We start from the raw sequence: 23,543 nt of genomic DNA, 5'->3' as shown, positions 1-23,543 counted from the left end.
TAATTCGAATGGCTGAAATTCGAGAACAATTTCATTGTATGCCTTTGGCATCAACGTTTCTCTTTTCAATCTGCAACGCAATACGAAATAACATATTTGGAATCTTGCAACTTTTTTCATAATAGAAAGGATAACACAATTATGTAATCATAGAGAAGAATAAAAAAAATCATAAAATCACGCGAAACTTACTTTAATTAAAAATATGATATCTAAATTCGTATTTAGAATGTACTTCATATAGAATAAAATATAGAGTAAATGAAAAATAGTTGTCTTGTTGAAACACATTCTTTGTAACTGAAACTGGTTCGATTAATTGGTAGGATCTGCAACTCCGGATTCCCTCGATATTTTCCGTCGTCAGCGCAATCAAAAAGACCTTATGCGCCAACAAATTCATCGCCCCTCAATAAACGACCCTCGACATTACTCGAAACATTACACGCGAACAATATCTACTCGACGGCGAGTATAGAATACTCATTTCGCATGCAACAGATACACGTCGATACTCTCTGCCGTAGAGTGGCATCGATTCAGCTCGAATAACGTCGCGTTTCAACTTATTCCATACAAAATAATACTTCACTGATTCGCCATCACCCCCTCGGCCGATATCCGTGGCTTTCTCAAGAGAGAGGCGCATAATAAAAACGTCAAAACCGTACGATCAATACAGTACTCTGCAAAAGTCTTAACACTAGAACTACCACACCAGTCAAATTGACTGGTTTTACAATTTTATTTTAATATTTCTGCTTTGTGTTATATTTTTTCCGCAATGATGTAATTACTTTCGCAGCGATAACTAAAAGAGTAATATAACGAATTTTATTTTGTTTTTTATGTATTCAAACTGATAATAATTTTGTATCAGGGCTATTTATACCAATACCAGTCAAAATGACTGGTATTTGTCCAAGTGTAAAAGGGTCCTGCAATCTGTTTATCGAACCCCAATTAACCAGTTTCCTCGTTTTGTACAACTTCACACACGTTCTTAAAATTTTTACTGCGTATCATTCGATATGATGATATAGTTATCAGGAAAATTCCGAATCGATCGCTGGATCGCTAGATGCTAACACCAGGAATACCACACCAGTCAAAATGATTGGTGCTACAATTTTATAAATGTGGCAATCCTCGTTTACGGATAATGGCTTAATAATACCAAAAATGTACCACATAACATGGAATTCCTTCTGTAAAAAAGTAGTAAATCAATAAATATAAAAATATTCTAGTATTACGTATTTTTTAAAGACCAGCCATTTTGACTGGTTTTAGTAGAAATAGCTTAACTATCGGTGGTTCTAGTGTTAAATCATGTATACAAGCATTCTCGTAAGAGCAACTAATTATATTTTTACGAAATATTTTTACATGCATTATACACTATAGGTATACATATATTTTTCTCAACAACAAATATATGCATCCATAGTGTACCAAATTTTACATTATATGATATACAGGGTGGTTGGTAACTGATGGTACAAGCGGAAAGGGGGTGATTCTACGCGAAAAAAGATAGTCGAAAATATAGAATACAAATATTTTTTATTTTTTTTTTTAAATTTTTCCATCGATGCAACGTGATAAAGTGCACGCGTACCGAGCGAAAGTTCAAAGTCGATTTTCTCGAAAACAAAGCCTCGAACAAAAAATTTTTATTCTATATTTTCGACTTCTTTTTTCGCGTAGAATCGCCCTCTTTCCGCTTGTACAACCAATTACCAACCACCCTGTATATTTTGAATATACGTAATGTATACAGACAGTAGCATAATATCAACAATTGTCGTATATCAATATTTAGTAGAGATAATATACAGCTTGCAATAGGACACGTGAGACCCACTTCAAAAACTGAATGCACACTGTCTATTGGTCTTCGTTTATGAAACACAATGGATCTATTGTGTACGCAATATCTATTGAAAATGTTGAAACACTAAGGTTCAGAATAGAACAAGCTTCGCAACAAATTCGGGAAATACCAGGAAACATTCAGATGTAAGTGGATCCGTGACAAGACGTCTACAGGCTTGCTTTGAGATGCGAGTTGGTCAGTTTGAACATTCTCTGTAAGAGTAATTATACAATATAAAATGGAAAGAAAATTCAACAGAAAATTCGCTATATCTCCGAAACGAAGATGGGTAGAATATATATTTATACGAACTCTCTATATTTTTTTTAGGTGTACAATCAACCCCTGAAATGGGTCCCACGTGTTCTCCGTTACAGCCTGTTAATTAGTATATATATACATGTCCTGTTCAATTGGGAAACGCTGATATATATGGAAAAATAACATGAAAAAATGTTTCAGGCAAAAGTTGTATGATATCGACGAAGGACATCCCATATTCTCATCTATTTGACCTTCCGATGACCTTAAAAGGTCCTGTGAAAACCAGATCAAAATTTCTAAATCTACATCTTTTATTACATATTTTCGTCGCTGAAATTGAGACATTTCCGTAACATCGCCAACTCGTGCCTTTCATCCACTATCGAGATATGAAATTCAAATCCGACGTGCCATGCTACCGACATTAGCGTTACTGTACATACACAAATGTAAGACCGCGGGGATACATAAAGATATTTCTCATAATCCTACCATTGGTATGATACTACCTGAACAAAGAATCGCAATTTCCTAATGTTTTCAAAACAATCAGTCGCTTTAGGTAGTTGCCTGTATCTGCTCCGTCGAATTTGAAAGTTGGCGAATGATGCGGAAAACACGAGTTCGCAGTGTTCTGAGAACGTCCGAATATCAGTTATTGGAGCGTGTGCTAACAAAAATAAAGATATCCATTGAAGAATATGTATGTCATCTTTACAGAACGTTTCATGGTCGTCGTAAGATAAAACAGATAAAAGCACAGCATGTCTGCTTCGATACCGTACAACTTTTCTCTGAAACATTTCTTCGTATCGTTCTTACTTTCCCAAATATTTTAGCGTTTCCAGTTAAACAGGACATACTTCAGGAATAATTCCTTTTTCTCAGCAACAAATTCGTGAGATGTGTATGATATACGAAGCTTTAAATCCTCAACCATCTTCTACCGGTGGTACAGTTCGTTTAATTAAAACGTAAAAACATACTCGTGTTCGATCTTGAACACGTTTCTGGTATCAGCCAGCAGTTTATATTCAAATGAGTCGCGAATGAATGCAAACGAGGTACGTTTTACGAAACGCGTATCCGATGCGTGCGAGATTAAATTAGAACTAAGATGGCCGACCAGGACATTAAGAAGTAGGGGGTTTCTTTCGTCTTAGAAAGAGAATTTGCATGGGAATGGGTAGAAAGAGAATCGATGCCAGTGGATGATCTCGGCGAATTCTACCGAATTCTTCTTCTTTTCTCTTTCTTTCGTTCCATTGTTTTTTGCTACTTCTCATGCAAATATCATCGGTTGCTATATATTGTCTGAAAAAGTCATAAGCTATCCACTAAATGGAAATTTCCCATTTTTACGAATGAATATGAAGATGCTTGATGTTTTAAATTTGTTCTCATTCCTTGAGAAACGTTTAATTCACGAATCGAATGGAAACTTCGACTAAGGATCTATTTTGTTAGATCAATTAGAAAATATAATTTACCTTAGAGTAATTTATGTTTGTAATATTGAGATTGGTTTATGTTTGTATCGTTTAATTTTAATTAGAATACATCTTCTAATATTTGATTTGATCTGTATTTCTGAAGAATTTTGCGGATTAGGCTAAACCATGATATGATATACGATATTTATATGGTTTAAATTAAATTAGAATATATCTTGTCATATTTAATTTCATTAAGTAATATTTACTTATTTATAACACTTACTTACAAGTTATATTTATGTATAATAAGTAATAACTTATTATAAATAATTAGCCATGTCACTGCGCCACGCCAGAAAAATTGCTGAAAATTCTCAACACGAGATAAATTTCAATAAATAAAAAAAAAATATTTAATTTCCTCTATATTTCTGAAGAATTTATGGATCAGGGGAAACTACAATACAACGTATGATGTTTGTATCGTTCAAGTTAAATTAGAATATGTCTTGTATTATTTAATTTAATCTAAATTTCTAGAGAATTTATGGATCAGGAAAAAATATGATAAAAATAGCTCCATAAAGAATACATCCATTCTTTCCTATTTATCTTTCCCATCTACTTTCTGTATTATGTATAGCGTCCAAATATTAAAATCACCTACGCAGGATTTATCGAACAATCAACGTTGTAGTAATAACCTGTACACGATCATATTGGTCTCACTAGAGAAAATTTCCTTCGATTCAATGAAGATCGGTAAATATAGCGCGTTCATGAGAAACGATTGAAAATTGAAACGTTTCTCTCGGCTGGTCGTTCCGTGAGCTGTCTCGTCTATTTTTCCAGGCACGGTTCCCGTGTGCCGCTTAAACTTCCCTCCCCTTTCTCTTCGACGAGAAACAAGCCGGTCATTGTGTTAGGCACAATGAAAAGTTCCATTATTGTTAGCAAAGGATCCCGTAACCGGGGCTTATAAGCGTGCAACGAAACAAATTTACGGCGAATAGTAAATTCTCTGTTCTCTTTTCCTCCTTTACCCTCGAGCAACACCGTAAGGAAATTCCGCTCATTCGCGTGCATCGTCAATTTTACTGAATATTCTGAATTATTTCTTGCATGGTATCGTGCATGATTTTTTACAGCACGCTGTAAGACTCTATTACTAGCTTCTTTTTACATTAAGGAACAATACTAATTTAGCGTATTTGCGGTAGCGCGATGTACTTATGAAAAACACGATGGAAAACCGAAGTGAAACGAACGTGAACATTCAACATTCTAAAACATTAATTTGGTTGAATGGAAAGAGCATGGGAGATGTCGAAAAATGTTTGAAACGAGTGTTATAGAATGTGGAGAAATACAAAGTATATTAACCCTTTCACCGTGTAATTCTATGATATGGAAAATTTCTCTATCATCAAAATATTTTCATTTTATCATTATTAATTTCAATTGCTATTTCATTTTTAATGTTAAGTACGAAAAATACGCAAACAACAATGAAGTAGAAAAATAATTTCAGCTTTCAGAATTCAGCTCCTTGTTATGAGAATTTCTCTCTTTGTGTTTGGATTGATGTTAATCTGGTTTAAAGGAGAAATATAAAAGGCAGAAAGAGGTGTAGAATTCTGAATGAATGGAATAAAATAATTATTCCTACAAATATCGTCGAGATTTCGTTCTGAATTTCTCGTATTATATACAGAGTATGTAAACCTTCAGCATTTAGAATCCAAGACGAATAACTTGAAAGATAATAATTTCCGTATCGTTAAAATTTCTTGTGTTTTTCCATGTCACAATACCAAATTCGAAAGTTTGGTATAAAATGAAATTCAAAATCATTAGCGCGAAGAAAACGATTTATCGGGTGTGAACGGGGCTTTAATCCTGGTGCTGAGTAAGTCTAATGTATAATTATGGGTTCGTTTCGCTGATGTACGTTTCAATTGATTTATTCCACGAAACTGTGCGCGGACATGGACCGCGTAAATTTATTATTATTCGCGTTGTTTGCTAACTGGAAATACGTGTTGACGGATTCAATTTTATTTATTCCATTTGCGTAAAGAATTCGAATATGCATTTAATCTAATGACGCGCGCTAAATGCACAAATATTTGGAAAATGTAAGCTAACATTCTCTCATGAGAAACTTTGTATCTCGAGTAAATCGATATCGAACGCTCATCGAGCACGCGTATACTTGAGAATAAATTGCTGGAATTATTAGAAAATGTGTCGCCTCTGAACTGAAAGGAATTTCATTTTTCAAGAAGATGGAGAATATCATCACACTTTGGTAAATATGTAAAAGATTTTAAATAACCAATATCTCTGCCGGATTCGCGATACTAGTGATCAAACAGCTTGGCACTGATGGATTCTTTCTTAACTTATTAAGCATCAAACGATGAAATAGACGGACAAAAGTTATCTAAATGCGATATTCTGAAATAAATATACAGATAAAGCAACGTGTACAATACTTAACATACTTATGCGAGTGTATAGATAAGGAATTTTTGAAAAGTTTTGAACAATTTTTGAAGACATTGGTCATTAAATCTGATCTTCTTATGACTGTTCACGATTACTAGATTTTTTTGAAATGATTAGAGTAAGATAAATTTCGTAGACTGAGAAATGTTGAACAATATGAGTGTTCTAGATAACATTTTCAGAGAAAAAGAGCGCGAATACAGAATATGATATTTTGTCAAAATTAAATGTTACGGTGTAGTATATTTTAATTTATTGCGGGTCCCAGAGTAAAATACGTAAAATTCTCGTGGCAGTCAACGTGTTAGAGTTGTTTCCGAAAAATTAAATGACATAAAATTTCAAGTACTGTACATATGAACTTCCAAGATTGTTTTTTCAAGTGAAAATTACAAACTAAATTCAGCAGATTTTCTTACAACGACTTTATCGCTAAGTATGTCATCATATAATTAACATAATATTATTTTCGAAATATTCTGTATTTGCGTATGACCAAATGATATGTTTATTATAATCACGCACTCGTACGTTCTACAAAAAGAATCAACTCCACAATGCGAAGAGTGCAACACTCGAAGCACGATAGATCACTCAATCTTCCGAATTGTCGGAAGTAAAACACATTCCGTGAAAAACATTCAGTGAAGCCTTTCTTCAAGGAAGATCTAGCGGATGAAGAAATCCACGAATTGGTAAAATTCATCAAGAAAATCTGGTTAGTCAATAGAATAGCATTTAATGTAAAACCACGCTTTTGATACGGCATTAAACTCTAATCTAAAAATTATGTATATTATATTACACGTTTTAACAGAAAGTAAGTTCTACATTGATGAAAACCAACTGCTGAGTAAAAGATATCACTTTCCTCTCATTTGAAGATATTCTGTATAACTTTCTCAAATAATCATCTCGTACAACGTCAGAGAAGTTGAATATCACTGTAAGAAACGATAAAGAAATTGATTGAAGCAAGTACGAAAATCAGAAGCGATCTTCCATCTTAAAATCGCCCAAAGTTGGGATGATTATACCGAGGATTCTCTTTTAAAACACGAGATTACGTCGTGAAGGATGAGTAATTAGCAATGCGAGATTATAAGCGGAATTTACAATGGTGGTAAAAATTAACCGATGCTTTTGAAAGGAGATGAGCGGCTTGCAACAGCGCTAGTAGTCAGTATGGGGTGAAAAATGCAGGGGAATCCCATGATCCGCCGATGGAAAATTACGCATCGTGGATATTATGATCGTGACTAATGCTGGGCGAATAATTAATCCCATTCTTCAACGACGTTGAGCGATATCACGATACGTTTTATGATACTACAGCTTGGATGAGGAGGATAAGAGGGTAGCTTCCTTGGCGATTAAACTGAAAAGTTCACCATAGAAAGGTCCTCCGGTTTTAATTTGAGATAAAAAAGCTTGTAGGGGGAACATATGTATAGTAGGAAAAAACAAAAGAAGTAATCACATACCTTTATTTTCTAATAAAGCATCCTTTTATCAAGTTCTATAAATTTCATTTCTAAAATACCAAATTTTTGTAGCCATACACATAAAAGTGTTACTAGATAATTCTGAAATGTGATATACTTGGACATACTAATTAATTAGTACGTATATGTTGTAATAAATACAATAATGTTCCAATATCTTTTGTAGTCATTGCAAATAATCCTTCTCCCTCCAGTATACAATGTGGGCAAGATGTATGATAACTAGTGGTACAAGCAACCGTGCCAAAGGTAATTCCTCGTGAAAAAATAAGTTAAAAATGTAGGATAATATTTTTACATACGAGACATCGATTTCGAAGAAAACGATTCTAAAAATCTGCTCGATACACGTATACTAACGTTTTATTAAATCAAAAATGTATTTTAGAGATTACAGGAGTGTTGACGTGTCAACTAAATTTATATTTAATTGTATAAAGTGTTCAAATATCTACCGACGTATAATTCTCTTATTAAAAAGAACAGTTTCAATTTATATACCAAAAAATTTTCTCATTTGCCATAGCGAAAGGTTTTAAAGTTTTTTTTTGAAGAACAGAAAGCAAAATATTATCAGAGATTTGTAGGAACATGTAACGGAACGAAAATATCATGTAGAAGTCAAGAAGTAAAACGTAATTTCGGATTCGAATAATTATTTCGTAATAAACCGACATATCCATCCTACCTGAAAAAAAAAAAATTGCAGGAACAGAACAATTTTAAACGTATGAAAATGAAGGTCTGATTTAATCGGACGCGCGTCGAATTTTTCATATAAATTCAAATTCTTTCATCGACGCGAGAATAATTAATATAGGAGTACCGACCAATATTTTATTAAAACGAACTTTTTATCGAAACGAAAATAATTTGAAATAAAGAGACGCAAGAAAGGAGATCTCCGTATTAAAAAATGCTTCGATTTACTTCCTTTTTTATTCCATGTAACGCGAATCCCACGTGTAACATGACCTATTTGCACACCGATTTCGAGAATCTGTGGAAAAAGAAGTATATAACCGAAAAAAATTGGTATTTATTCGCAAAAATAAAATTATGTAGTATGTGGATTGAATAATGACTACATCCATTATTTTCATCAGTATATTAGTTTTTAAATTTTGTTCATCGTGAAATTAAATATTTTTTCTAGGGTCTTGGAAATAAATTACCATGCAGCAAGTTCAAAAACTAGAATAAAGAGCATGAATCGTTTTTCGAAGCCGAATTTTCGATCGGAATATTAGCTCTTCGGGGACGATCATAGCTGAAATATTGCTTGCCATTAAACCGAGAAACAGCCACGTTTTGTTTCATTTAACGTGTTTGTATCACAGCGAGTTAATCATTTTATCGTCGTGCGACGTGAACAAGTTATACCCTTTATAGAATGTTTTTCCACGGTGACAGAGAGTGAAACAGCGAAACAGTTTTTCATTATTATTTCCATGTTTTTTTCATGAGCAATTTTTAAATTTTCTCTTCTGTATAGTACAATGATTTATCTCTCTAATATTATGAGAATATAAATTTCACGGATAATATCGTCCTCCTTATGTCAAACCCATGAATGTGCAAATTTATCCTCTGTTTTTCACTTTTTTAAAAAGTTAAACGAATTGCCTTTCTTTGTCTGCTTACTTTATGCCAAAACTGTTACTAATGTCACGAGTATATTATGGTCTGAGCTTCATTTATGATCTGTAGAATTATCTCGTTTCATTTTACCTTCAATCGTGAAGTACCGAATTAATTGTGAATTTATCGAACCACGAGTTCATGATATTGGCATAAGAGGGATATGCTCTAGTATTCATTTAACTGTCACGAAATTATTCTCGGCAATTAGTGAAAATTCCTCTATATATGCCTTGTGTGAATTTCAAAATTTATAATAAATTTTATTTTTCATTTTATTCTATTCGTGCTAAATGTTTCTCGTTCTCGTTTCTAATGCAATCAAAAAGCAAACGAATTAGAAATACGAAATAAAAATATTTAACACCCTCTGTAACCAATGCATTTTACTTATCTTGTTACAGCTAATTGGATATTACTGCAATTTCATTTTTTACCACATAACCCATTTTCAAACAGGATAAGAAGGATTGTGAAAGATAGGTAAGATAAGTTACATTATTTACAGCGTGCAACAAGTACTCTTTATTATGATCAGTTTTCATGAGAAAACTTTTACTAAATAACTTAAAAATTATATATATATACAAAACTTTAAATCTAAGTTAAATCTATATTCGACTTATTCAAAATATGTTTTACACTGTACTGATACATAGCAGCATTGATTTTCTTCAGTTTATCGATCTCGTCCTTCATCTCGGAAAACTTTTTCGAGATTACGTCCTCTGATCCGGCCATATCGATATTTTTTTCTGTGTACAAATCAAAATCTAAAATGTCTGTTGTATTTCGATCCCTTGAAATCACTTCGATGAAGCTTTCTTTTCCGCTATCGTCCGATATCCTATGTAAATTACATAGTTGTAAACGCGGCTTAAGGTTGGTGACCCGGAAATTGTCGTAGTTTTTCGCGAAGAATGCAGCGGTGATTGGTCCCTTGTGATCGATCGTACGAAGAATCTGACGACTCGCTATGTCCCAGACGTGAACTTCGCCGCTGGTCGAGCCCGACACCAGGTATCGACAATCGATCGATATCGATAATGATACTACGCTCGATTTGTGCCCCTGGAAAACTATCACTCCATCCGAATTTCCGTCATTCCGTACCTGCACATGATGCTCTATTCCACGTGGCGGCTCGTGCAAATTGAATCCATATATGTCACCGTTTGTGCAGCCCACGAATAAATCACTTTCGCGTGCGTTCATGGAAACGGAAGTGAGTGGCACGTCGAACACAAGGGTGAGCAATAGCAATCCGGAGCCTGGGTCGTAAATGTTGCATGTTCGATCGAGAGATACGGAGCACAGTCTTCCTCGCGCGCCAGCATGTCCAAATTGTAGGTCCTTCACTGGCAAAGAGTGATGAGAGAATGCGTGCAATGGCGTAGGATGTTCCTCGTTCAATACACGATACAACGACCACACGAAAATTAATCCGTCCTCGGCGCCACTGGCGAAAATGGAACCGTCTTTGCTGAACGTCAAACAGGTCACTGTCTGATAATGTTGCGATAAATTCTTTAACAAACGCCCGTTGCACAATTGCCAGAGGAATAGTTTTTCGGAAATGGCCGCGACCATGTAGGCGCCATTGGGCGTGCAATTCAGAGCAGTAACCTTTCCCGGTGTTGTCAGTCTCAGGTTAGATACGGGAGAATGACTGTTCAATGGCCAAACATGTATACGCGGTTTCGTTAAATCCGCACCCACTATATAACTGTCGCTTAAAAGTTGAAGAGTTCTATGACTGAGAGCACCAGCATTTTTATAAGTCGATAAAATTGAACCAGTTCGGTGATCCCACACAGCTGCACTCCAATGTTCACCGCTACTGTCACTAGTTAAAATCACCTCTCTCGTGTCGGCAATTCGCGACATTTTTATTATAGTTTTATTAAGCTTAAAAACTGATTATGGTTACTTTAAGTCTTAACATATTTTGGTATAAATCTTTTCGTTCGATTTAGTATTCTCTCGAGTCGAGTTCTAACTTTTCTGTAAACACGTGCGTTGCACTAGGTTAGATTTCCACCATAAACCATAGCGCTTTTAGAGCCACTAGTCGAGACTTATTTTAGGTAGTACAGAAACGATTCTATTGGACAGTATAACCTCTCAAGTATCATTCATTCCCATAAAATCTTTTGCTTAAATAATTATAATGACTGAATAAATTAACTTTCTTAACAAATTTTTTTCGTTTAGCGTATTTTTTGTGAAAGGAATAACTTATATATACAATAATATCATAATAATTTTATAATTGTATATATTTAATATATTTTATTATAAATAATAAACTAACGACGAAATTTTCCTTTACCAAAATCTTATTTCTTGATACTTATTTTCCATTCACTTACTTAAGATATGTTACATCATAGTAGGAAGTATCAATGTTGATGATTCATGTTTCAAAACAGATGAGTATATCAAGCAGAGCTTCCTTGACTGACCTTGAGAATAATAGTATTTATATGACATAATCTTAATCTTCGAGAATCGTTAGTAAAGCATTTTTTAAAAATTTGGTTTTGCTATATCAGTCTATTTTAGATTTAGATGATCGGTTCCACCTGATAATAAAGCCGATAAGGGGTTACTAGATCGTGAAGTAATATTTGTTTCAATTTTCTCATGGGCTTTCTCGATGATGAATTACAAGAGGTATCAAAACTTTGTCAAAATGTCGTTGATGGTAGCCGTCTCGTTTCTTGTGTTTGTACCATGGTGCGAGTGGAAATAACGTAAGTTTACTTCTAGCGATTATGATAACTGACTAACTATTACCAAATAATTTCCTAATTAATTCCATTATTTACAAACGTCATAGGAAGACCGAGTTCAAGACCATCGTCGTGTGCATACAGTTCTCGAAGAGCTATCCTAATGCTCCATTGTTACTTGAATTGAAGAGCAAAACTTTATCTGTGAAGTTACTTAACGGTCTAACAGAAGTCTGTGAAAGGGAATGCAAGAAATTGTTGGGAAAGGCACAGGTAAATATTTGAATCTACCAAATCGAACAATTTCTTATTTATATGAATTTACTACATGAATTTTAATTAATGCTGTAGGTGTTACCAATATTGAAATTTATCCGTAATTTCATTGACGAAAATCCTTTGATTTGTTGCTATGATGAAATCACAACCATAAAAAAACTCTTGGGGGACAACGATGAAATAAAATTGAAACAAAAATATTCTTGTATTGGTTTGAAGATTAAGAAAGAGTTATATTATTTCAAAGCTAAAATTGATGTACCAGATAATTATCCGGTTGCCTGTATAAAGTATGTACCAATGACGACTAAAGACATAAACAAGAAATTTATATTTCTTTTTAATAATTGTTTTGTTTGTAGATTGAAAGATGTAGATACAAATTTTCCTCCACTATTTACACGCCATTTCACAGGTCAAGGAAGGGAATTAGCCAGACAGTGTGTAGAACCACCGCTTACGAAGAAATCACACACTCCTTTTATTCCCTCACCATCCTTGGAAGTTGTTACATCTTTTCTCATACAGTATGTCTATTTATCAATGTTCATGTTATATCAATATCATTTTTACTCTTATTTAATATTTTCTTTTTGTGAATTATATCACCTAGATGTGTAAAGAGTTTGCCACAGGAGCATTGTCAGTCATGCAAACAAACATGTCTGCCAGAGAATCCAGAAAATGCAGAAACCAACGAAACTGCAGATATGCATGTAGAGAGACTTTACTGTGGACATTTGTTTCACCTACGCTGTCTTGTGACATACATGAAGACTCCTCCATTCCATGGTAATTTCTATTATTGCATCGAATATCAATTGTCACATTAATGTAATGTAATATTAATGGGAAATGGTAATAATGTTTGACGCGAATATTTATGCAATTTTATATTTTTATGAATATAATTAAGTAACCTAGACAGCACTTAGTTTCATCTACTAAATATTGTAATAAGTACTTTGTTCCCGATATTTTACATATATTTATGTATTATATGTATTTTGTAGATTTTTATACACTTATATTTCCAAAAGAAGGCACACATCAGCATTTTAGTTTCAAATAATATTGTTTATTCTATTATAGGGGGTAAAAAATGTCCAACATGTGAACAACGTATCTATCATGAAAAATGGGGTGTAAGCGATAAGCTTGCAGAAGAACGTTGGGCTCATCAACAAGCCCGAGCTAGGGAACTAGCAGAGGTAGAAGATTTTTTCAACTGAAATCTACATTTCATTTAAATCATATCTCTAAGTGATGATATTTCCATGAAAGAGTGCAATATCACGAAGAGAATATTGCTATGGACAATTAGGAAGAAATGAGTGGTGAGGATGGGATAACAAGCGTAGGAAAATTTTCAAAATAACATTATTTATAATTCCACGCGTATCTATGTTCGCGTACAAGTGTATATAGGTCAGTGTTAAAAGAAGGTATTTTTAATACCGTGAAGTTTATTATGATATACACTAAACTGGTTTATATATATGCTTTATAATAACAATTTGCTTGATACGGTGCTAATATTTCGCATTATTCAATTTTTTTTTTACTAAACTAACATTGTAAAATATTTGTAACATTGAAGAAAGAATTATTCAATGATTTTGTATAAATTTAGATCTTCAGTCTTTTTTATATTGAATATTTGAATTTGTACTTTGAAATAACTAAAGAACTTATTTTATATTACACCGATATTGAAAAGACGTTTTAATTAAAATATTTGAAAGAAGAAAAATCAATTGGAAAATGCTGTTGATATACTACTTATCGTGCGTTAAAGTACTCACCAGTTCGGTTACGAAGTGCCTTTCCATGTTTCACTATTATGACGGGGATAGTACTGAATGTTACTTGTGCGTGTTGTGAAGTGCGTCCTCATATAGTTTTTAATATCTTGATGTTGAATTGAATTTAATTGAATCATATTATTAATTAACTATCACAGAAAGATATAATATAATTTGTTAATAACTGACAACAATATTCGACCGTTAAAAACTTTCAATGTCGCGGATCGAATATTCCTCGTGCGAAAAAGGGCGCGATATTTAATGTACTGATTTCAGCGCCACTCGCGGAGTGCAGAATTAATCGATGTTATCGAAACGTCTAATTGCAATTTTTCAAAAACTCTTAAGGTTGGACACTTACTGTATAACAAAACAAACAAAACAATCAATTTTTACTAGTAACTAATAATTAATGTATGAAACAAAAACAAAGTATATTCTTTCTTAACAAAATTGTTTTTTACGTGGAATGACTTATACATTTTTATTTTTGATTGTAATAATAAATATTTGTGGAAGAATGTATTTTACTACGTCAATTTTATTCCAAACGAAAAATATTTAACTTAAAAGACATGAGAAACTCACGTGTATTAATAACTAATAATCTTCATGACTTTAATGGAGTTCTAAATGTAAATTTTTCTCATAATCGATAATCGAAAAATGGTCGATACGGTTTATAGCGGAACCATGGCGGAACGAAACATACAAGGTATTTATCGTATGTATCGAGTAGCTATATATACTCTTATGCCTTTGTGTACTTGTGACCATGGTTGTGACATATTATATTGATCCTCGGTACCGACTACGATGATCCTCTATTTATCTCGTTCTCGTATTGACTTTCACGGCGTAGTTTGTGCGGACATATTTTTATTTGTTCCGTAGTTTGTCTTTCTGTGGACTGGCATTTTTTTCATGTACATTTTAGTCCGGTACGACACGGATGATAGTGTGTTTAGGTGGAGCCACGAAAATATAGAAAGGTAAACTTTTACGAGTGAACTGGTTATGATAACCCAATTTCAAAATCGTTTATTTGTTCTGAGTGGAGCCTTATATCTTCATTTTCCATTGTGGAATTATTGATCGAAGTTCGTCGAATTTCAGTTGGAACTCCGTTTTTCTTATGTAATTTTAAGTACATACAATGAAAAACATTCATTTTTATCTGAGTTATTTAATGTATTTATCGTTTCAATATCTTATTTGATAATGAAATGATAAATTAATTTTAATGTACAGTACTTAATTTTAAATGGCCTATACATCAGAATTTATAAACGTGGTATATATTCAATGAACTAGATTTTAATCTCGATTCGATAACTAAAGTAACGACATTATCGACTGTTTTGAATAAAAATATTTCTTCACCTAAGAACATTCTCTTATTGAAAATCATTTCAGGCAGTGAAATAAATCAGAAAACAATATTAATCTAATAATTTTCCATTCAGCAAGTGTACTTGCCAGTTATATTTAACTTGGTTATCTATACGATGTAATTACTTTAACATGATTGGCAAGGTTTTTCACGTAGATGCACGTACTTGGTTCTGGCAGACAGCCTGTCAGACTAATTCCCAGTTATCGATTCCACGCATACGTGGAAACGCACCGTTGTGTTGCATTCGTAGGGTGGGTGAACTGTGTCTTTCTTACACGCCGCGTCACCCAAAATATGTTACGAGAAATAATTATTACAGTCAGAATTCTGCATTCTACCAACTTTTATTATAAAAATTTCTCAGTCTAAACATTGTTGATTATTCCGTTTTATTCATACAAATAACTAAATAAGCAGTCTTAAATTATAATATTTTAACACGGTTGTAATATGGCTCCCAGGTCCTCTTGCATAATAATTTAATGATATAATTTCATTTAATAATATTAGTAAATTAACAAGGTACGTTATAAATTTCTTTTTCGTTCCAATCTTTATATTTTTATATTCAGTAAGATAAATTATTTTGAAAGCTGGAAAATTAACAAAATTTAATAAGGAAATTATTATAAAGGTCTCCTAAAACTTTTAATCTTCTTATCTATATTAACTAACAAATTAAATTTCAAATTTGCGAAATGAATATTGTTTCCTGACAATCAGGTCTAGAGTTATAATGATGCTTAATAACTTCATGATACAATGATAAAGGTAATTTCATGATACTACGCATACAATCAGAAGCTACAAGTTTTCTTCATTCATAAATTTTACTTCTAACATTTAATTTGTTCTATGACTAAACTTCTTAATGTTGTATAGAAAAATTTATCAACATAGATAATTTGTAACTTACAATTTACAAAATTTCACTAATAATATTAGTTCCATTGTGCAAGACGGCGACCATTCATTACACTTAACTAATCATCTTTTACCTACCGAATAAATTGAATAATTTTGTCCTCTTGAATATTTGGGTGGGAAGGGCTATAAGTTCACAAAGTTGATAAAATTTAAAATTGTAAAAATCCATAAAATGCACGTGACATGCAGAAACGTATAAAATATCAAAAGTGTAGTACTCATTGTAATATTTAGTGGGAGAAATAAATTTTATAGATTCCGTTTGCTTAATTGGGTACAAAGAAATAGGTATTTGCATAAAAATTCGTATAATTAATAGTAATTTATATTTCTTTAAATAAGTGTTATATCTTTAGTAATATGATTAGATGGATGATATTGGACCCGTTTATGGAACTCTCTTGGGTGGAACAGTTTTAAGCAACAGTATAACTGTCCTCGATAGAGCGTTCCTCGCACGGCCATCGAAGAATTCGCGATTCCGATGTCGCGGCCGAATTTCGGGGATCGTCCTTGTACGCCGACGGCGATCTATCCCCCGGCTATGCATGTACCAGGGTCGTATTATACACACGATACACCTATAATTGCGCGTAGGGCAGCTTCGTCGTAACGCTTCGTGGATCGATAGCTGGGAAATGGCCGGAAGCCAAGTCCGACGACGTCGTTTCGAGTTTTGCCGTTGTCACTGTATGGGACCTAACCCCTTTCTTCAATGTCCCACTTGTATCGGCCACCCCCCAACGCAGAGCCCCTTCTTACACCCTTCTTCTTTCTTCTCAAAGCGAAACAACTTTCTTTCCTTCGAGATGCATGGAGATTGGCCATAAGTTATGTGAACATCTTGTTCGGTTTGTTTTAATAATAAACGAGATGTTAGCAGAATGTACGAGTTCCTGGGAAATTAATAATCGTTAACGTTAGTAAATGTTTAGAACATTGGAATTTGATATTTTTATAGGCTGGAGTTTGTAGAATTTTTCATTCTTGATAGCTGCAATCAAGAGTGTGGAATTTGTAAAATTTTAAACTGCCGAAGATCGGAATTTGTCTATTTCTAGAATTTCTCCAGGATGAAATGTCTCCAAGTTTAGATGGTTGTAGATTAAAATTTGTATGTTTCTGAATTTTCAATGATTGACAATTTAAGATGCTTTTAGCGTTAGATATATTGGAAAAGATTAAAATCCAATCTCAGAATATTTTTTGAAATACATTGTAACAAATATTAGCAATATAATAGGGCTATTATGTATCTTCTATTTTTCTACTGTTCTTTCGGTGAATTTAATGGGCACACAGGAAGCCTGCTACCAATTATGACATTCGAACGCGGGTTTAAAAGCAACAGCGGTTTTTTCACCTGCTCCCTCGAGAGTCTCGTTGTTTGTCTTTCTTTGTGTGTTTAATCATAGACGTTTGGGCGAGTCGCGACCCGGTCTGTGGAATAGGCGCAACGCGGGATGCCGCTTATCCCAGTTTCTTTAAATCCTCAAGGGCAGCAGCGAGGAAAACACCCCCTGGTGAAATAACGATATCGAAATATGACGCAATGTTTAACCAATAGGGTGCACTACGGAATAATACATACATTGTTTTTTCTTCCTTCCGGCTCGTTTATTCCCTTTATCTATTTAATTACAAGAAGATTTTGTTTCTTTTTCAAACAAAGTAAATACCTGTATTGTTGTTTTTAAGTACAGACAAAATGTTGCAATTTAATTATAAAATAATAACATCTGAACAATTGCAATCAAGATTAAACCAAATTTCTGTATAACACACATTATATATGAGCGCTAAGATCATAGTACTCTATATCGCTTCTAATTTTCATAAAATGGCATGTTCTATGCTTATTGTTGTAAAAAATTGATCATGTTTTTTAAAGAGATTGCATATTCCAGATTGCTGATACTTTTAAATATCAAATGTTGAAATATGTGAGTGAATCCACTAATATAATCGTCGATTTGAAAAATATCCCAGTAGAACTGCACTTAATTTACTCGAGCTAAATTCCAATCTACATAAACGCCGAATGCCAAGAACAATTTCCTACATTATACACCAAATTATATTCGAAGCGGTGATATCATTTTCTAGCAATAATATGTTTCATATAATATATACATATATATGCACATACAAAGTTTCTAAGAGCATTCGAATACAGTGTATGAACGCCAAATGCCAGGGCCAATTTTCTACATAAATCGACGCCTCCGTGACGATATTCTGGCAATGCCAGTGAAGAAACTAGGAAGTTGAATGAGTTCTGCAACGTTCAGTAGCCATTGGCAGTGACGAAAACATCAAAGACGCCGTACGACCTCTCTGTCTATCTCTCGTCCTTACACAGACCAACTAACCGTACATTCTAAAGAGTCCCCCGGTCGCAGTAGGGAGGATTCCTTATCCTGGGGATCTGAAAGGCAACGGCTGGCCGCACGACGGAAAGAAAAGAAGAAAGGTGGATCGTGGCGCGTGCCACACGAAGGGTGACCACACCGTGGCTGCTTTTTATTTTGCGGAAGATCGAGTCCACGTATTCCTTTCACCATGGACAATGGGATCGTGCCCATAGGACGTATCAACTCACAGCCGAAGGCAACGAGCATCGTAAATGATCCATAGAACACAGCTGCGCGTGTCTTTCCATTTCCACGAAATTTCTTCCTTAAATGCGTGATTTTCAACATACGTCGCTGACCATCTTGCGTTTGTTCGTAATACGATTGGATGGAAGAGATTTAAAAATTGAGTAAGAAAGATGAGGATAGAGAGAGAATTAAGAGACTGCTGTATGCAACTAAAGTAGCCAGCAAACTAATTCCAAGAGAGAAATCACGTACAGAAATTCCGATCTGCAAGTGAAGCAAGGCGAAGGAACGGAACGCCATAAACAAGTCTCTCGTTCTTAATCAGGACCATCTATCGTCGAAACGGCTTTCCAGTCGTCAGCACGCATCAAGAAAATCCATACTTCAATTGCTAAGGACACTAACCCCGTCGCTAACCCAAATATCACCAAACCAAATCTAAACTCTGATCACTAGACTGTGAATGTTTATGCAAATTCATATTTTTATGAACACGACTAAAGAAACGGGATCTAAGTAGGAATTTGTCCCGCCAATGAAGTATTATAATTAGAATAGATACTGTACTTTCTCTGCTTCTATGTATTATCTATTATGTTTGTTGTTTCTTTATTATTTGAATATATCTGAATAATTTTGATATTCCTTATTTTTAGCCATTGCATGTGTTCTATGTATTTCTGCACCTTTAAACGTCTCATAAATACCAAAATATTCACATATTTTCAATATACACATACATATATTCGGATATTTCGATATTTTATATTTATATATATTTTAGCAATTTCAAATTTCCCTGTTTGCCTGAAAATCGACAAATCACAGTTATCAATTTACCAACGAGCAAACTACCAGAATCGCCAGTCAATGAGTCAAGCACGCGAATATTGCGACACCATAGAGTCCTCGTGACAATAGACTCGGGCAGCCGCAACAACAAGTTGCAACCACCTGGCGAGGGCGATGCCGGCCACCCAGTGGCCTCCAGGTGCTCTCGAAACCCCCTGTCTCGTCCCGCATGCCTGCTGCCAAACTGCGAACTTTGTCGTTCATTGGGAAAAAAGGATCGTCGTTCGAAAAATGATCACGAGACACCGTGTATCTCTCTTGTACGTCCCTGTCTATGGCACTGGGGGGCAACGGTATCGTTCTGGAACACGCGCGAATCAACGTTCCAAAATCGATACGTACATCTGCCGCAACGTAGAGTCTATTGACTCCTCTGGCTGCTCGGAGCATCTCCAAGGCGACTCAGGATGGAACGCGCGGCGTGTCCCGCTTTCCACGGAAATCTCGCGGGAGAACAGACGGTTCTCCTGACGCTGGCGACTCTTTGGTTTATTGGCATTGTAGCAGGAAACGACATAGCGTGGCTATAAAATGAATTTAGACGGGCAGTTAAGGTCTAAACGTTCCAGCGCTGGAACGTGTAATTGCTACATTACTAATTACTGCAGATCTCTATACATTTATAAGAATTTTAAATGTGTACAAATGCAGAGAATATAGGAAACTGTGTAAATTATCCAAAATATAGCATTCTCTATGATGCTTGACAGGCAAAATAATTTTTTACCCAGGTTCCGTATAATTATATTCATAAAAATATAAATCTGCATACATATTCGCAGCTCAGTAGTTGGAGAATTTCTTGGCGAACACCTCGAAGCCTTTTCAGCTTCGTGTCAATTTGATTCTAAGGAAAAAAGTACTTTGCTTAGTTTTGCGTATTACTTACGTTTTAGATGCTCTATACGTACAGTTCCTATGTAATTGCCACGTTTTGCAGAGTCTGAGAACGTTTCTGCAATATATTTTCTTTTTTTAGAGAAAAAGTACATAATATAATTTAATAAATTTTTTTTTATAGAAGACGGAGGTGGTTTCTGGAACGAGGATGGAGGGTGTGAGCGGAAAATATTTGGACTGCCCTAGCTTCAGATTGGAACGGTACGTTCTTTCTTGGATTACGTCAGATTGCAGGAAGCATTCGTCACGATTACGTCAGATTACAAAATTTTACACGCATCCCGTTCATAACTATTAGTGGTTATCAAGGGAATGATTACTCGACTAGAATTATCTTTTATGCAAGTGAAAGAAACCCAGAATACATAGTTTTACAAAGTCATCTACAAGATTTAGGAGAAAAATAATTCATTATTTTACAATATGATTTGTAATCTTTTGATCCAAACTTCGTTGAGAAAATTTTATGCGGATGTTGATGCATTTATGGAAAGATAAAATGGTCGTTGTAATATTTAAAGGGGTGTGATTGTAAAAACATAAATTTGCAACATGATACAAAGATCCACAGACCAGTTATAATATTTCGAAAACGGACTGTATAGCGTGTAGACTTTTGTGATTGATTGCACGTCTTGCAGATACAAAACGCGGTTTATGACGAATGGAACTGCTCATTTTTGTGAATACCGTGATTTATGGTATGGCTTGTTATGGAGATGCTTGATAACGAGTTACGAGAGTTTTATAATTGGTCGCTTCTGGAGTTTGAGTTCGACTGATTGCATCATTTTATTTCGCCGGTGAGCCATTTTCTGGAGACTTGGATACATCGCTCGTAATAGGCAATCCGACAAAAGGGCGTTTCACTTGTGCCGGTTACCGTGTGCCAACTCCGGGAAAAATGGGCAAAAAATTGCGACAGATTTTTATGGGTCGCGGTCAACTTTGTCCTAAGCACAAATTATGTTATTTACCGCAGTGATAACTTTATCGCATCTAAAGTACCAAGTTTAACAGTGCACGTAGTAATAAGTTCGTTATACCAATTAATTAAAACGTTGCAATATATACGATTATGTGATAGTTCTTCCTTTTAATAACGAAATAAATTGAATAAAACATTTTGCAATGAGGTATGCAGTCGTTTACAGTGGAATCTTACAATAATCTCTAGGATACTATACTCTTTTTAAAAGTTACCTTGAGATGTACTGTTCCATAAGTTGAAAAAACCTTATCGCATGCTACGAATTTCAATTAGATTTTTCACAGGGAAAATAATCTCGTTTGGCTATTTATTAATTGATGCAAAAAATTAATTTATCGATTTATATACTGTATATATATGTATATAATGTATATAATATCGAGTATATAATGTATACTCGAACAAAGGGATTATGTTATTATTTTGAGGAACGTGAGAAACAAAGGCTTTGATTAGATCAAACAGTGTTTGATTAGAATGTGAACTTCAATTGCAATTTTTCAAGCCAAGAATTTCTAACTATAAATTATGTATAATTTTTCATCTGAGTTAACAATTGACGTTGCTTTAAATAGCTATCAAAAAAGATTATAAAGCAAGGGATTACATAAAATTGTATGTGGATACTGTGACATAATAATGGATGATTATTCAACATCATCCCCCGGAACGAGCGAATTTTACAAAACGCCAATTGCAACGTAATTCTCTCATCGATGCAGGCTATTAGTTTCCGCGATCGATCCGTGTCACACGACACCGCCGTTCATGGTACACCATTCATGTATCCCGCTGTAAAAAGAGAATACGTATCCGTTCGTCCACGAAGAAAAGGCACGACCCTGTCTAGGTACGATGAAACGGTCAGAACCACCACACCTACACACCCTCTGAACCTCGACTAAGACAAAGACAGTATTATCCAAGGAAGGAAGTTAGACAATAGTCGCAGAAAAGAAGATTGGAAGAAAGAAAACGAAAGAAACATAAGAAAGGCTACATCAAGATGTATGTCAGTACCACGGAAGGATTTAAGGGAAGAAAAGTAGTAATTATAGTGCGATAAAGGGGAAGAGTCTAATCAATCAAGAGGACTAAGAAATTGCAGAGATGATATTAAGGAGCAGGTAAGAGAATGAAAATGGTCTAAATTCTAAGGAGAAAAAGAGAGATGAACAAGACAGTACTAGTCGACGAATTAATAGTAAGAAACGTGTAAAACAATATTAACATGTAATAAGATCTAGAAGGGCAAAGATAGAAGTTACAGTGTAAAGGAGAGAGAAAGAGGAGGAGCTGAATGTAAGAAACGAGCGAAACATGATAGAATATATCTAAGAAACTATCTCAGTCCGAATACCATGGCTACAGAAAGTACTGTTGAACCATTGTATTTATTATAGCGTTACTAATTAATTAGATCCAAGTATATTAAATTTCCTATTATTCGTCAGTATCCTGACTTCAAAAAATTTAATACTACAGAATGAAACGTATAGAGGTATGATGGAAAAACGTTGCACTGAAAGATAAGGCTACGTACCACTGTAAAGAAGAATATCTTAGACAAAAAAAAGAAAAAAAAATACAACACTACGTACAAGAAAAGCAAAAGAACAAAGGAAAGAACAAAAGCAAGCGGCTCGTAAAGATACGTATAATGTAAAGAAGAAACGTAAAGAGATAACACGAGAGAAAGAAAGAGAGTGCGAGTATAGCAGCGCTTGATGGCACACAGGTCGGCAACGAGGGGGTGGTTTCGAGACGTCGCGTTGCGGGGCATCGATTTCGGGCCAGGCCGATGGCATCGGCGGGG

General features: G+C 34.5%; 2 protein-coding genes across 2 annotated transcripts; one reads left to right on the top strand and one right to left on the bottom strand.

Annotated features, from left to right (window-relative positions):
• Positions 1–1,296: 1,296 nt before the first annotated feature.
• Positions 1,297–11,420, bottom strand: LOC100741578 (WD repeat-containing protein 18). Its single transcript, XM_003488118.4, has 2 exons — positions 9,796–11,420; positions 1,297–1,307 (listed from the first exon to the last, which is right to left on the bottom strand). Exon 1 carries the CDS (start codon positions 11,121–11,123, stop codon positions 9,837–9,839), a length of 1,287 nt encoding a protein of 428 aa, XP_003488166.1. The 5' UTR covers positions 11,124–11,420; the 3' UTR covers positions 1,297–1,307; positions 9,796–9,836.
• Positions 11,421–11,570: 150 nt separating this feature from the next.
• Positions 11,571–13,663, top strand: LOC100742017. Its single transcript, XM_003488036.4, has 6 exons — positions 11,571–11,992; positions 12,079–12,244; positions 12,323–12,540; positions 12,613–12,777; positions 12,864–13,042; positions 13,343–13,663. The coding sequence occupies exons 1-6, from the start codon at positions 11,883–11,885 to the stop codon at positions 13,480–13,482; spliced, it is 978 nt and encodes a 325-aa protein (XP_003488084.1). The 5' UTR covers positions 11,571–11,882; the 3' UTR covers positions 13,483–13,663.
• The last annotated feature ends 9,880 nt before the right edge of the window (positions 13,664–23,543 follow it).

This window comes from Bombus impatiens, unplaced genomic scaffold (assembly GCF_000188095.3).
Source record: "Bombus impatiens unplaced genomic scaffold, BIMP_2.2 scf_0217, whole genome shotgun sequence".
Taxonomy (NCBI): domain Eukaryota; kingdom Metazoa; phylum Arthropoda; class Insecta; order Hymenoptera; family Apidae; genus Bombus; species Bombus impatiens.
This window is presented reverse-complemented; position numbering and strand designations above follow the sequence as displayed.

Coding starts and splice junctions, on each gene's coding strand:
- LOC100742017 (XM_003488036.4), top strand. CDS start 11,883: ATGGGCTTTCTCGATGATGAATTACAAGAGGTATCAAAACTTTGTCAA. Junction 12,245..12,322: donor AATTGTTGGGAAAGGCACAG/GTAAATATTTGA, acceptor TTAATGCTGTAG/GTGTTACCAATATTGAAATT. Junction 12,541..12,612: donor TATCCGGTTGCCTGTATAAA/GTATGTACCAAT, acceptor TTTTGTTTGTAG/ATTGAAAGATGTAGATACAA.
- LOC100741578 (XM_003488118.4), bottom strand. CDS start 11,123: ATGTCGCGAATTGCCGACACGAGAGAGGTGATTTTAACTAGTGACAGT.